Here is a 12,599-nt window from a genome sequence, read left to right on the forward strand (position 1 = left end):
TATTCATGATTTTCGAACTTTGTCAAGTGTTTTGAAGATACAATGTTCATGATTTTTAGAACAAAACAAATAACAAACAACATATTTCTCTTGCTGCAAAATGATCGTGAACAAAGAACTTCATAGATTTTTTTATATGTTTTGAACATGTTCTTCGGAAAAAAAATAATACCCAAGGATTTTCGAAATTTGGTTAGACGAGATCAATTCGAAAAAAAGAAAATACATTTTTGAAAATCCCTATATCGAAAATATGAGCCTATGTTGTACCCTCAAAAATGGTACGATATTTTCGAAAATCTCTATTTTAATCATATGCTGATAATTTCGGAAATATTGGTTATCATAGGGGAGAGTATTTTTTTTTATGGTATATGGGATCCATACATCTAAAATGTATGTGTCACTTATAATCTTAACTATAAAATCTAATATGTATGCGTGACTTCTAATCTTAACTATAAAAAACATGTTTGTAATTTGTAGTTGACTTGTTCTCTTTGGTGCAAATAATTGTTTATTATAGGGGTGATTATAGTTCGGTTTGGTTTGTTTTTGACTAAAACCGAAATCAAATCACCGAAACCAAACCGATAGTTTTGATTTTTTTAGTTTAGAGAAACCAAACCATTTTTTTTTTGGTTTCGGTTTTTTCCGTTAACACATAACATAAATACAACTTTTGATGGACATCAACAAATACTTTCCTACATGTTTATGATATATTCGAAAGAACTTTTAATTTATGACGAAACATCTTTCATATTTTAGAACGACTCACAAGACAACCTCGCAAATTGTGTACCTTTCTTATAGTTTCTTTCCTTTTTACTTTCTTATAACCTTGACAAAAATGAGACACTTTTATACAAATACTACACAATTTTTATAGGTATAATGTGCTTATGAATATCTTATTCTAAGTATAATATAAAAATAACTTGGATATTATAAATACTTTAATGCATGAAGTCCAAGGATGTTTGCTAAAAAAAACATTGTCGTAATTTTTTGAAGTACATCGCAGTAACATTTTCATGAAAAACATTACAATCAAATCCGTTAGAGTAACTAAAACATATATATTTGGTAGTTCGGTTCGGTTCGATTTTTTTTGTTTTTATATTTAAAAAAACAAACTGAACCGAAAAAATCAGTTTTTATAAATAGCAAAAATTAAACTGTTGGTTTTTCAAATGGTTCGGTTTTTTCAGTTTCGATTTTTTAGTTTTTTTTCAGTTTTCGGTTCAGTTTCGGTTATTTTCCACAATCCTAGTTTATTAGGTCAAAATTGGATGCAGCTGGAAGTTGAGGGACTTGAGAGACTCTCTTTGTAGCTGGATGACTAAAGTGAAAAAGATGGAAGCTCAAGGTGTAGACCGGAAGAGTAGTCGAACATAAAAATATGTTAATACTTTTCGGTATCATCTTCATTATTATGAAATTATTTTCGAGAGAGATAAGCTTTTCGTTTACATAGATACAGAGAGATACTCTGATCGTTCTTGTATGTATTCCAGGGTGTTTTTTGTTCTGTAATGGTTGATGGTTTGGTTGTCTTATTCAAAAAGTAGTTTTTTTTTTTTTTTTTTTTTTTTTTTTTTTTTTTTTAATTATTATTATTATTATTTTTTTAACATTGCTTTATAACTAATAATTTTAGTATCTACATATTAAATATTTTTATTATGAAAATCATATTTTAAATATTTTAAAATCTACATGCGTGTCATGCGTGGCTCTGGTGGAAAGTGACTTCAGAGTCATATGACCAAATTGTTGCCGTTATCATTAGATTTTGAGTCTCGTGACTCCTCAACACTATCTATTGTCCTCATCTGTTAGTAAAACAAAAAACAAAAATCATCGATTTTTTCAGTTTTTTTTCAAGTTGTATCATACAAGAATTTAATATATAAAATTTAACTTTCAAATTTAAAATTAAATATTAATTACTCTCTTGAATTTTACGAAGAAACCCCCCTTATACCCTTTATATAGAATCAAACTTTATAAAATCAAAATTCATATATTTTAGTTCGAATCACTAACAAAGTATAAACAATTAAACTCCGAAATAAACCAAAATCAAGTTAACTATTGTAATCAAAATCAAACAAATACAATTAGCCTCATTCATAACAAGACCCTACATGATATACACAGTTACACACCAAAAACTGGACACGAATTGGGTTAAATAAATCAACAAAAAACCAAATAATAACAATAAAAAACATACTAAAATCATACACCCTCAATTACTACTCACATTATACGCGATTTTAACCACCACAGACAAATGAATATTCACGACATGACTCCTATCACCAAAAAGCCCGATTCTTCCAAAACTCGCAACACTGCTATTCATGGTTGAATTCAACAACACAGTCAACACCTGTTTTTCACCACCACCAATGCTAAAGTGAGCCGGGGTGACCTTCATAGAAACCCCATAAGGAGCATTCCAACCCACACTATAAGACTCATTCATCCCACCAACATTAGTCACGGTTCTTTGAACCACTCGAGACTGGTTCAGTGCTGCAAGTGTGATGGAAGGTAAGTTCAGGTCAACACCGGTCAACACCGTTGTTGTGGGCCCACATGTGGTCCCTGTGTAGTTTAGCACCACGGCTTCTGACCCATTTATGCCACATAGGAATGACATGTAGTCTTCATACCCTGCAAAAAGTGCAATTAAGTAATTAATTCAATTTAGGAAAAGACGATGATGATGATGATGATGATGATGATGATGATGATACCTAAATCAAGAATGAGTCCAGGATCTAATGCTGCGGTTGCATTTACAAAACCACTTCCCATATCAAAGGGAGTTGCGGGAGACTGGTTTAAATCAGGGTTAGCATACGCACGTTGTGCCATTATGGGCCCACCATCTTTATCCCGTAGAGAAGCGGTAGTTGATAACGCGGACCCGATTGCTGAAGGGGTAAAATGGGGAAACTTTTGTTTAATTAATGCAGCCAGCCCTGCTATATGAGGAGCCGCCATACTCGTTCCCGACATCATCGCAAAATCCTCACCTTAAAAACATCAAATCAACATCACTCAGTATGAGGAAGGTATTTACGTCTTTTTTTTTTCAGATAGGACAAAAGATTGCAGCTTTTGTCCCACTAACATCAGTACCGGTACCAGTATTGGTCAAACTAAACACAGTACAACCTGTTCTGTTCTGTCCTGATTACAGATAAAATAACTATTACCGAGGAATTCAACTGAATCAGTGCCACCGGAACTCCAAGCAGCCCAAATGGAATTTCCAGGAGCAACAAGATTTGGTTTTAATATATCAGCATCTTGAAGGAAATTATCTTCTGGATCTGGACCTCTAGCAGAATAATACATTATTTTTGGAGCACTGTTACTGAAATTTGCTTCAACTCCACCTACAATGCATGCAACACCTCCAAATTTTACTATCTTTCTTGAAACTGGATCTCTCTCTAACGTAGAATTATAGTACTGAAGTAAGATCTGTAAATAAAAAAAAAAATTAAACTAGAATGTTTATATGTGTATTAAAAGTGGTGAAATGGTGAAATTGCAAATGACCTTGGAATCATTGGAGGATGGAATTATGATTCCAGGGAGACTCATTGGAACAGGATTGAGTTGAAATCCAATGATGAAAGGATCCATGGAGAATACAACTCCAGCTGCACTCAGATTTCTAGCTGTTTGAACAGCGTTGTTTATGGTAGATTGTCCAAGAACGAATTTGATGGAGTAGCTACAGATTAAGAGGTTTCCTTGGATAATTGTCTGATTCAAGCTACTTGAATCTTGGCATTCGTTCACGTATTCATCTGTTGGTGTTTCTGAATCATTCAGTGCGTCTGTTGCAGAAACTAAAGTGTAATCTTCATCTGTTCCAGCTGTGCACAAAGAGGAGAGATGTTACAACTTGATTAACAAAACTAAAATACAAGAAATAAAATTATTATTTATTAAACAAACATACGTGCAAGTCCGACTCCTTGAATGGTGATGTTATTCCCAAGAAGAATGGAATTGCTATACTTGCGATCATGTGCAGCTGCACCCACCGTAAAGATCCATGGACTAAAGGAAGAAACACTCTTGGGTGAAGGTCCGGTGTTACCCGCAGCTTGTACAACAAAAATACCCTTTTTATACGCTGATAGCAACGCCATGTCTATTGGATTAAAAAATGTTGCAATTCCAGGTGGACGTCTGTTAGGTGTTATTGATAAACTTATAACATCCACTCCATCTTGAGCTGCCTATAAAAAAAATAAAAAATATCAAATCTCAATTATTAAATTACATCATAAAAAGTCTCATTTAATGTTTTACCTGATCAATGGCAGCAACAACATCAGCAGCAAAGCCACCGAAGCTTTTGTACAATGCTTTGTAAACAGCAATGCTGAAAAACATAAAAGTTAATTGTTGACATTTCTAGCAGAAAATCAAAATTTTGGTTTGTTTTACTTACTGTGAACGAGGGGCCATTCCACTGGCATTCCCGAAATGATGCCCGGCTACAACAACTGGGATCCCATGGTTTCCCGCAGCAATAGACGCTGTGTGCCTGTGATTATATTTAGTACTTTATATTATTGTAAAAATTTAAATTAATAGATTTAAAAATATAAAATACAAAAAATACTCACGTCCCATGTCCATCTCCATCAAATGGTGAAGCATAATCTTGAGATGCATTAAAGATTCCTCTTGTGATAGCAGAAGCTGCAAAATGGCGGGCCCCAACAAGCTTCCGGTTGCATGACCCGGATGGGAAGTCCCGTGTCACCTCACAAACACCCGTGAAATGCTCGGGAACCGGATAGTTATTTTCTGATAACCCGTCAGCAAAACTCACATGGGTCGGGTCAATACCCGTGTCAATTAACCCGATTACAACCCCTTCGCCAGCTGTCTCATATCCACCTTCTTGTAACCATGCACCTTGAGGTAACCCTAGGAACTGTGGTGTATGTGTAGTTGCAGTTCTAACAGAGTAATCGGGTATCACATTTGCCACTTCTTTTCGACCCGATAACTTTTGTGCCTTTAATGGGTCATTGATAAAATAATTAATGTTTATGTTGTGATTTGATTTCATGAAGATTGTTTATTATAATTATATTTATACCTGTTGTGGAGTAACAAGAACAGCGAATCCGTTTATTAAGTAGTGATAGCTGTATAATTTGAGATATTTTTCTCCTTTTAGAACTCGCCTCAATAATGAATCATGAACTCTTGCAATTCGGGAACCATAACGATGGTGTTTGGTTGTGATGTTTCTGAAACTAAATTAGGAAGCAAAAGAAATTAATTAGGGTTGCTATTGACTATGATATTACATTTCTAAGAAATTAAATCAAACAAATAGAAAAGTTTATCATCAACATTCAACATCAATATTAAAGTTGAAAAGCAAATCACTTTGATCCCCACAGTCAAAGTGCATACTTTCATCAATTCACAATTTGACATGATCACTAATTCACTATCACCGCATAACTATTTTGTCATCATTAATGGTGGTAAAGTAGGAAGCACAAAAAAGAGACGACCTAAAATATTGCATACAAAATTTGTATACTTACTAAACTAGGGTTACTTTTAACCCTAACGGGTTAAAAAATTACCAATAAACTAGGAGTAACTTTGCACATTTTCATTTCGAATCTATCACTACCGAAGTACCAAATATGGATTAAAGACATTCTATGAAAAGGATAAGCTAAAAACGAATCATAACTACTACATTGAAGATGAATGAGAAATTAGTGACAAAATTGAGAAAACCCATATCAATTTCGTAATCAGAAATGACTAAAACGCGTAAATGAATCTTATCACCTTGGATTTTCGAGTGTATTTGCTCCTCCAGAAGTAGAAGCAGGGAACCTGAAAGGATGAGTCGTCTTCTTCGCTCTACTCGAATTGTGAAAAGAAGAAGGAGCTTGTTTGAGGGTAACCATGTATACACCTGCAGAGGTTCTATCCGTATCTTCCTGACATCGAATGCCGCTAATTAAAACCCCGAATAGCACCACCACCACGACTCGCACAATGCCCTCCATTCCCCTTTTTTTTTTGTTCCAATTTTGAAGCTGTTCACTTGGTCCGACAAAGCAGAAAAGCAGAACTGCACACTAGATGGAATTTAGCTTAGTTTGAAAAGTTCTGAGAAGAACCCAGTAGGAGTCCATGTATGAACAGGTGAAATTGGGGTAATGGCCATGAGAGTAGAGAGGAAGAAACAACCTTTTTTGATGTGTGTGTGAGAGAGAGGAGAGAAGAGAAAGGGAAATGGCGAGAAAGAATCTGCAAAAAAGAGCTTCTGTCTTGGGTGGTGTGCACATGAACGTTTTAATTTGTTTATTAGCAAAGAATTTATTTATGTAAAGCGGAAGCGGCTTAAATCATTAACATTTTGCTTTTGTTTTTATTTGACTGTTGCTTGATTTGAAGCCCACCACCACCGCACAACCAGTCACCACCTCCGTCCCACTCTTTTCTTCAAAGCATATACGCCAATCAAACGCCGTCGGCAACTTTATTTTGTATTACCTATTTTCTGGGGTATATGAAATTACATTTGTATTACTTATTTTCTGGGGTATATAGAATTAAATCATGTACCATTATTATCATTTAAGATTCTAATAATAAGTATTTTAAATCTTAATAACCAGTTTCAACGTTTAATAGAAACTTTTTTGGCTTTGGTTTTGATTATAAAATGTCACAAAAAGAAAATTGACTACCGGGCAAAAAGAATTTTTTTTGATTGAATACAATTTTTTTTAAGCTATACCAGTGTTACGATTAGACATGTATTTAAAGGCCTATCAAGAGAAAATATTTATAAACCCACAAAGATTTCTTTCCCACAAAATGTAAAATACAAAAAAACTACCAACTTGCAATTTCTTTATATGCATAGAAATTTGAGCACTATTTATGTACATATAAAAAGATTTCAAGTTTGCCATAATAGACATACATAAAATTTTATTTAGTTATGTTCGTTTTCCCTATGCACCTCACGCATAATATAAAGAAATAAGAAGTGTTATTTTTTGCCATTTTAAATTAATTTCTTCACAATTTGTATGGTTTGTATATTACCGATTACCGATAACTATCAGGGCATGAACAGTAACAATTCAGGTTCGCTTTACAGGTATTTTGTGTCATGAAACACATGTATGGCTTAATAGTTCGGTTTCCAGCCCTACCACTTCTTTTTTTATGCGCCGATAAAACAAATTAGAAGCCTCATATCCACCCCACCCAACGTAAACCCAACCTGCCCAAGATCTTGACCCAAATATACCCCTCAACTTTTCATTTTTACACCTTTAGCCTAAGATTTAATTTTTCTTGCGAATTTTGTCCAATCTTTTTCTTATTTAATTTTTTCAGCTTTTTTTTTTTTTTTTTTTTAATTAAACTTAGTTTTTTTTTTTTTTTATTTACAAAATTACTTTATACACAACTTCTTTTACTCATTATTGTACAATTTGGCTTTTTATGAATTCTTTATTACCTTTTATATAAATTTACCTTTTTAACATTTTTAAGCATATGTTTTTGTGCATGGATTTTTAAGATTTTTCTGTTTTTATAAATTAGTTTTTTTATATGTTTGTTTTCTATTTTGTTTATGTGACAACCCGAAATTTGCTCCATCGCCGTAACCTGTTTCTGTCCACAAAATTCAGTTTTTTCGAATTGTTTCCGTTTAAGTTTTTAAATTAAGTCATTATTTTTTAGACTTTCATTATGACTTAATTGGTATCCAAATACGTTAGAAACTCATGAAAACATCCCAAACTATTATTTAGAAAATTTTTAGTTTCGACCATATCGGGTTACGACAACTTAATCGGGTGCGACCAAAAGCCTCGCTTAACATCAGTATCGGGTAGAATTCCACCGTGTCCCAAACTTTAACCATATATAAAGTTGAGAGAGCCTCAATTGAAGCCTTTTCCACTCTCTCTCTACTCTCTCTCCTCAATCCAAGTTCTAGGTTCCAAAATCATCAAATTCAAGCTCCAAATCTTTAAGGTAACTATCCTAGCTTATAGTATAACATCTTTAGCCTTCAATTTCGTGTTCAAATCATGGAATAGGACCATAAACATGTGTTTACGGCCCTGGAACAACCTTAGGCCGTGAACACATGCAAATGGGGTTTTTGAGTCTTAAAACCCTTCCAAACCACATTTGGAGCTTAGATATGACTTAGGGGCTTACCAAACTGGACTTAGAACACCTTGAACTCATCATTTAGGGAGTAAACATGAGTTTACTGCCCAAGAACATGCTTGGTCCGTAAACACCCTTTCATGGGTAGTAAACTCCTTTTAAGGTGTTAAAATGCCACTTACACACCTCCTAAGCCTTGAACTAATATCTAGAAGCAACCACAAACGAATTAGGAGCCTTAAACATGATGAAAACCACTCCTATAGGAGCTTACGACCGTAAACCCCCCCAAGGATGGGTTCCTGGGCCGTAAACTCCTATAAATGGGTCAAATGGTGCCCTAATTCACCCCATGACTTGTAAAATGAATTAGAATCACGTGTGATTAACCTAGGACCACCAAAGCACGATAAGAATGGGTACATAAGAGTTTACGACCGTAAACTCCTAGTTTACTGCCTTAAACTCCTCAAATGGTCCTTAGAATGTCCCAATTACTTTCCAATGCCCTAGAACTAAACCTAGCATCACCCCTTAAATGTTATAAGGCCATTTAGCACCCTAGAACACCCCACCATGAGTTTACGGCCGTAACTCATGGGGAGTGGGTCATTAGGGCCGTAAACACTCTTGGGAGTTTACTCTTGAAGAGCAAACTCCATATTTATGCCCTATACGTCCGTAGATGTCACCCGGGTCACTCCAAACACTTGTAATGAAGTGTTTTCGCGTCTCGAAGTGTTTATCCATATTTTATTAGTGGTTCAGGGTCTAATTAGATACAAATGTGTATCTCTTCATATAACATAGGAACCTCGCGCATTTTCAAGCCTCGAACTGACGTTTAGCATCCTAGCCGATACATTCATCCTCTGGTGAGTTCATACCCCTACGTTTTTCCATGTTTTCAATGTTTTCAGAGGGTGAATACAAGCAAAAGTACAAGGAAATCTTGTAGTCAAACTTATGATTTCATTTGATCTATTTCATATTTCATATGCTTTTAACACGGAAAACTGTATTAACAAATCGTTCAACTTGCAGAGTAAACTGTCATGTTATTTGTGAAACTCATTTTAAAATGTTATATTTTATATTTCACAAATGTATTTCCACATTATTATTGTTAAAGCATGAACCTTAGTACTTTAAGACGTCCTTGATAACACTCCCCTTAGATACGAGAGTGAAGGACCAATAACATTAAACTTAGAACTATACCACTCCCCTAGTTACGAGAGTGGTGGAATAGTAATATTAAACTTAGAACTTTAGACGAGTCCTTGATAACACTCCCCCTAGTTATGAGAGTGAAGGACTAATAAAATAGAATTTCCCATTTTATTATCTATTAATTCATTAATCTTGAGATTGAAGACATGTCCTTGTAACACTCCCCCTAGTTACGAGAGTGTAGGACTACCCCCGTAACCAAAATCTCTTGGAGGGAGAACGTGACTTGAGTGTATAGATCTATACGGGATTGACAACCCCGCACCTGGCTGCTAGCTACAGTCGAACCGAAAGGTTCAAGGGTGACAAAAGTCATAAAAAGATACTGGCCCCTGTTTCGAACCTTATCCAGTCTATAGTATGGTTATGGAACTCGCAATTTAGATTATGAATACTTTTATACTTACTTATTAGTTTTATATACGTGTTAAAACTAATGTACTTTTCAAGGATAAACAGGTTTTCAGGAAACATCACACGAACACATAAAGTATGGTAGACACTTGTACATTACTTTCAGAAACCGATAACCAACTATAAACTTTTAAGGAAAATAAGGGTTTTTCCTGGGATAACAAACTGTACATAACCGGATCGTATAACAAACGGATAACTAAACTATACTTATAAGAAAATATGAGATTTTCTTGGATAACAAACTTTTTCGGAAAACCAAAGGAAACTTGTACATTTTCAGAAAACAAACCTCTTATGAACTCACCAGCTTTATGCTGATTTTCAAACTGCTTGTATTCTCAGGTTTACGTTAGACAGGTACCCCGCGATCTTTTGGAGAAGTCGGAGCGTATAGAAGACCTGTCTTAGTTTTGCTTCATATGATATATATGTACAACATATGCAACTCTTTGTTTTCAGACAATGTAAATGAATCTATGTAATGTAAAGTTTTGTGTTTACTATGCTTACTATGTACATTGGTTCCGATACTTCATGACGTCCTCCGCCCCGAAACGTTTCCGCCTTCGGTTTCGGGGTGTGACAGTTTACATATTTATTTTTATTTGTTTTCTTTATATAGTCTTTTTTTTTGAAGCTGCAAATTATGTCTAACCTACTCCTAAATACCATCTATATCTCCTAAGAGACTTGAACACATGACCTTTCAATCGAAATAGTCATTCCTTACTGCTAGACCAAAAACCTTTTGGTTTTTTATATAGTCGTTTTACTAACCACAAGTGTCCTCTTACTTATAATTAAAGCAAATCTACTGTAAATCATATCTTTCTTATATATATATATATATATATATATATATATATATATATATATATATATATATATATATATATATATATATATATATATATTATTTTTCGTAACATCATCCAGGATTAGTTTGAGCTTTGCAACACCAATTATCAAAAATTTCCGCTGGTGAGGTACCGTTTGGAATTGCCAATTTTAGCATCTGCGATTTGATTTATTTAATTTCAATCCTATTTAAAAAAATTCTAAAAAACTTACTGCCATGGAAATTACACAAGAAAGCCAAGTTGGTGTTATTCATATATATAAAATCATTTAGATGGGTTTTGTACAGTTAGCATATATTATACATAGATACACGAGTTTAAATTGTTATGGATAAATTTTAACCACCTAAATAATAAATACATAGGTCACTATTATATTGAAAGGTCAAATTATTTATCAGGTAAAAACATTTCACTTCTTCTTTTAGCTTATGCAACATAATAATTATTTATAAGAAATATGCAACCATAACATAGGACATTTTCTTTTAGACGATTGAGAATTGAATTTGAAGTCTCGAAGAAATCCAAAGAGGAAGTAATACACTTGTTCTCTCTTCGATTAATATGAGTGCTTCTCGTTGTTGGAGAGTCATCGTAATCTTAGATCTACAATTTTGACTCCAAACGATATTTAAATAAATATTGTATAATATAGATCCAAAATCACATTGTTATTTTTTCATTTAATTACTAGTTTACAACCCGTATAAACCACAGTTATACAATTAATTAAACTTTTATATAAAATATTATAATTATTAATCAACTATTGTAAATAAGTCATTTTAAATAAATTATTAATTAAAAGATCTATCAAAATTTTAAAGTTATTATAACTTCAAATTTAATATATAATTAGAAAATGTAAATTTAAACTTTGAAATGAGTTGCCTAATATATCTATATGAGGGAGGAAGGAGTCGTTCCCATTAAACCCATGAACCCACTGCCACATCAGCTTTTCTCTTTGATTTTTCTTCATCTTTCCGAACCCACAACACACATAAATCCTATATTTCTCAACCCACTCTATTAAAAAAAATATACAAAATAATCAAGGTAAAATCTTAATTAGCAATAGAGTTACTGCCGATACCACTCCCTTTTCGGCGGGTTGTTTAATTGGTTTCACGAACCCACTTCATCCTCTCTCTCTCTACTTTATCTCTCTCATTTTCTCTTGTACCATATGTTTTAAGACTTGTACCTTAGTTGTTTAGTATTTTTTTTTAATTGAGTGGGTTGAATGGGTTGAAAAAGATAGGATTTCCGTGTGTTGTGGGTTCGGAAAGATGAAGAAAAATCAAAGAGAAAAGCTGATGTGGCAGTGGGTTCGGTGGGTTCAATGGGAACGACTCCCTCCTCCCTGACACATGACATAATATTAATGACGACTTGTAGGGATGAGCAAAAGGACCGAACCGGCCGGAACTGGCCCGAACCGGACCGGACCGGGGAACCGGCTTCGGCCAAAATCAAGAACCGAACCGGCCCGGCGGTTCTACCGGTTCCGGTTCTATCGGTTCCCGGTTCCTACCGGTTCTTGTCATGTCTTCAAATGTTGGAACCGCTCCTTGAAAAATAGCATCATACGGTTCCGGTTTTTGCCGGTTCTACCGGTTCCGGTTAAATCGGTTCCGGTTCCCACCGGTTCCCGGTTCCAAAAATCCACAAAAATAACGTACCGGTCCCGGCCCGACCGGTTCCATCGGGTTCCGGTTCCGGTGCCGGTTCCGGTTCCGGCCGGTTCCCCGGTCCATATGCTCATCCCTAACGACTTGTATTAGAGTGACATTTGACAAAAGAAAATTAATACTATTTATTTATTAAAATAAGAATAGAGAAATTTTCATAGTT

The 12,599-nt window shown here is 34.5% G+C and overlaps 1 protein-coding gene across 2 annotated transcripts; it reads right to left on the bottom strand.

Annotated features, from left to right (window-relative positions):
* Window positions 1-2,078: 2,078 nt before the first annotated feature.
* LOC111914767 (subtilisin-like protease SBT2.2) lies at window positions 2,079-6,468 on the bottom strand. 2 transcript variants are annotated; one of them, XM_023910490.3, is made up of 11 exons: window positions 6,277-6,468; window positions 5,869-6,157; window positions 5,153-5,312; window positions 4,671-5,068; window positions 4,493-4,588; window positions 4,351-4,423; window positions 3,995-4,277; window positions 3,586-3,908; window positions 3,237-3,507; window positions 2,772-3,053; window positions 2,079-2,688 (listed from the first exon to the last, which is right to left on the bottom strand). In XM_023910490.3, the coding sequence occupies exons 2-11, from the start codon at window positions 6,090-6,092 to the stop codon at window positions 2,258-2,260; spliced, it is 2,541 nt and encodes an 846-aa protein (XP_023766258.1). In that variant the 5' UTR covers window positions 6,093-6,157; window positions 6,277-6,468; the 3' UTR covers window positions 2,079-2,257. The 2 variants fall into 2 exon arrangements, with proteins under 2 accessions (XP_023766258.1, XP_023766257.1); XM_023910489.3 differs by having other exon boundaries at window positions 5,869-6,468.
* Window positions 6,469-12,599: the final 6,131 nt, after the last annotated feature.

The sequence above is a fragment of the Lactuca sativa genome, chromosome 4, assembly GCF_002870075.4.
Source record: "Lactuca sativa cultivar Salinas chromosome 4, Lsat_Salinas_v11, whole genome shotgun sequence".
NCBI classification, from domain to species: Eukaryota; Viridiplantae; Streptophyta; class Magnoliopsida; order Asterales; family Asteraceae; genus Lactuca; species Lactuca sativa.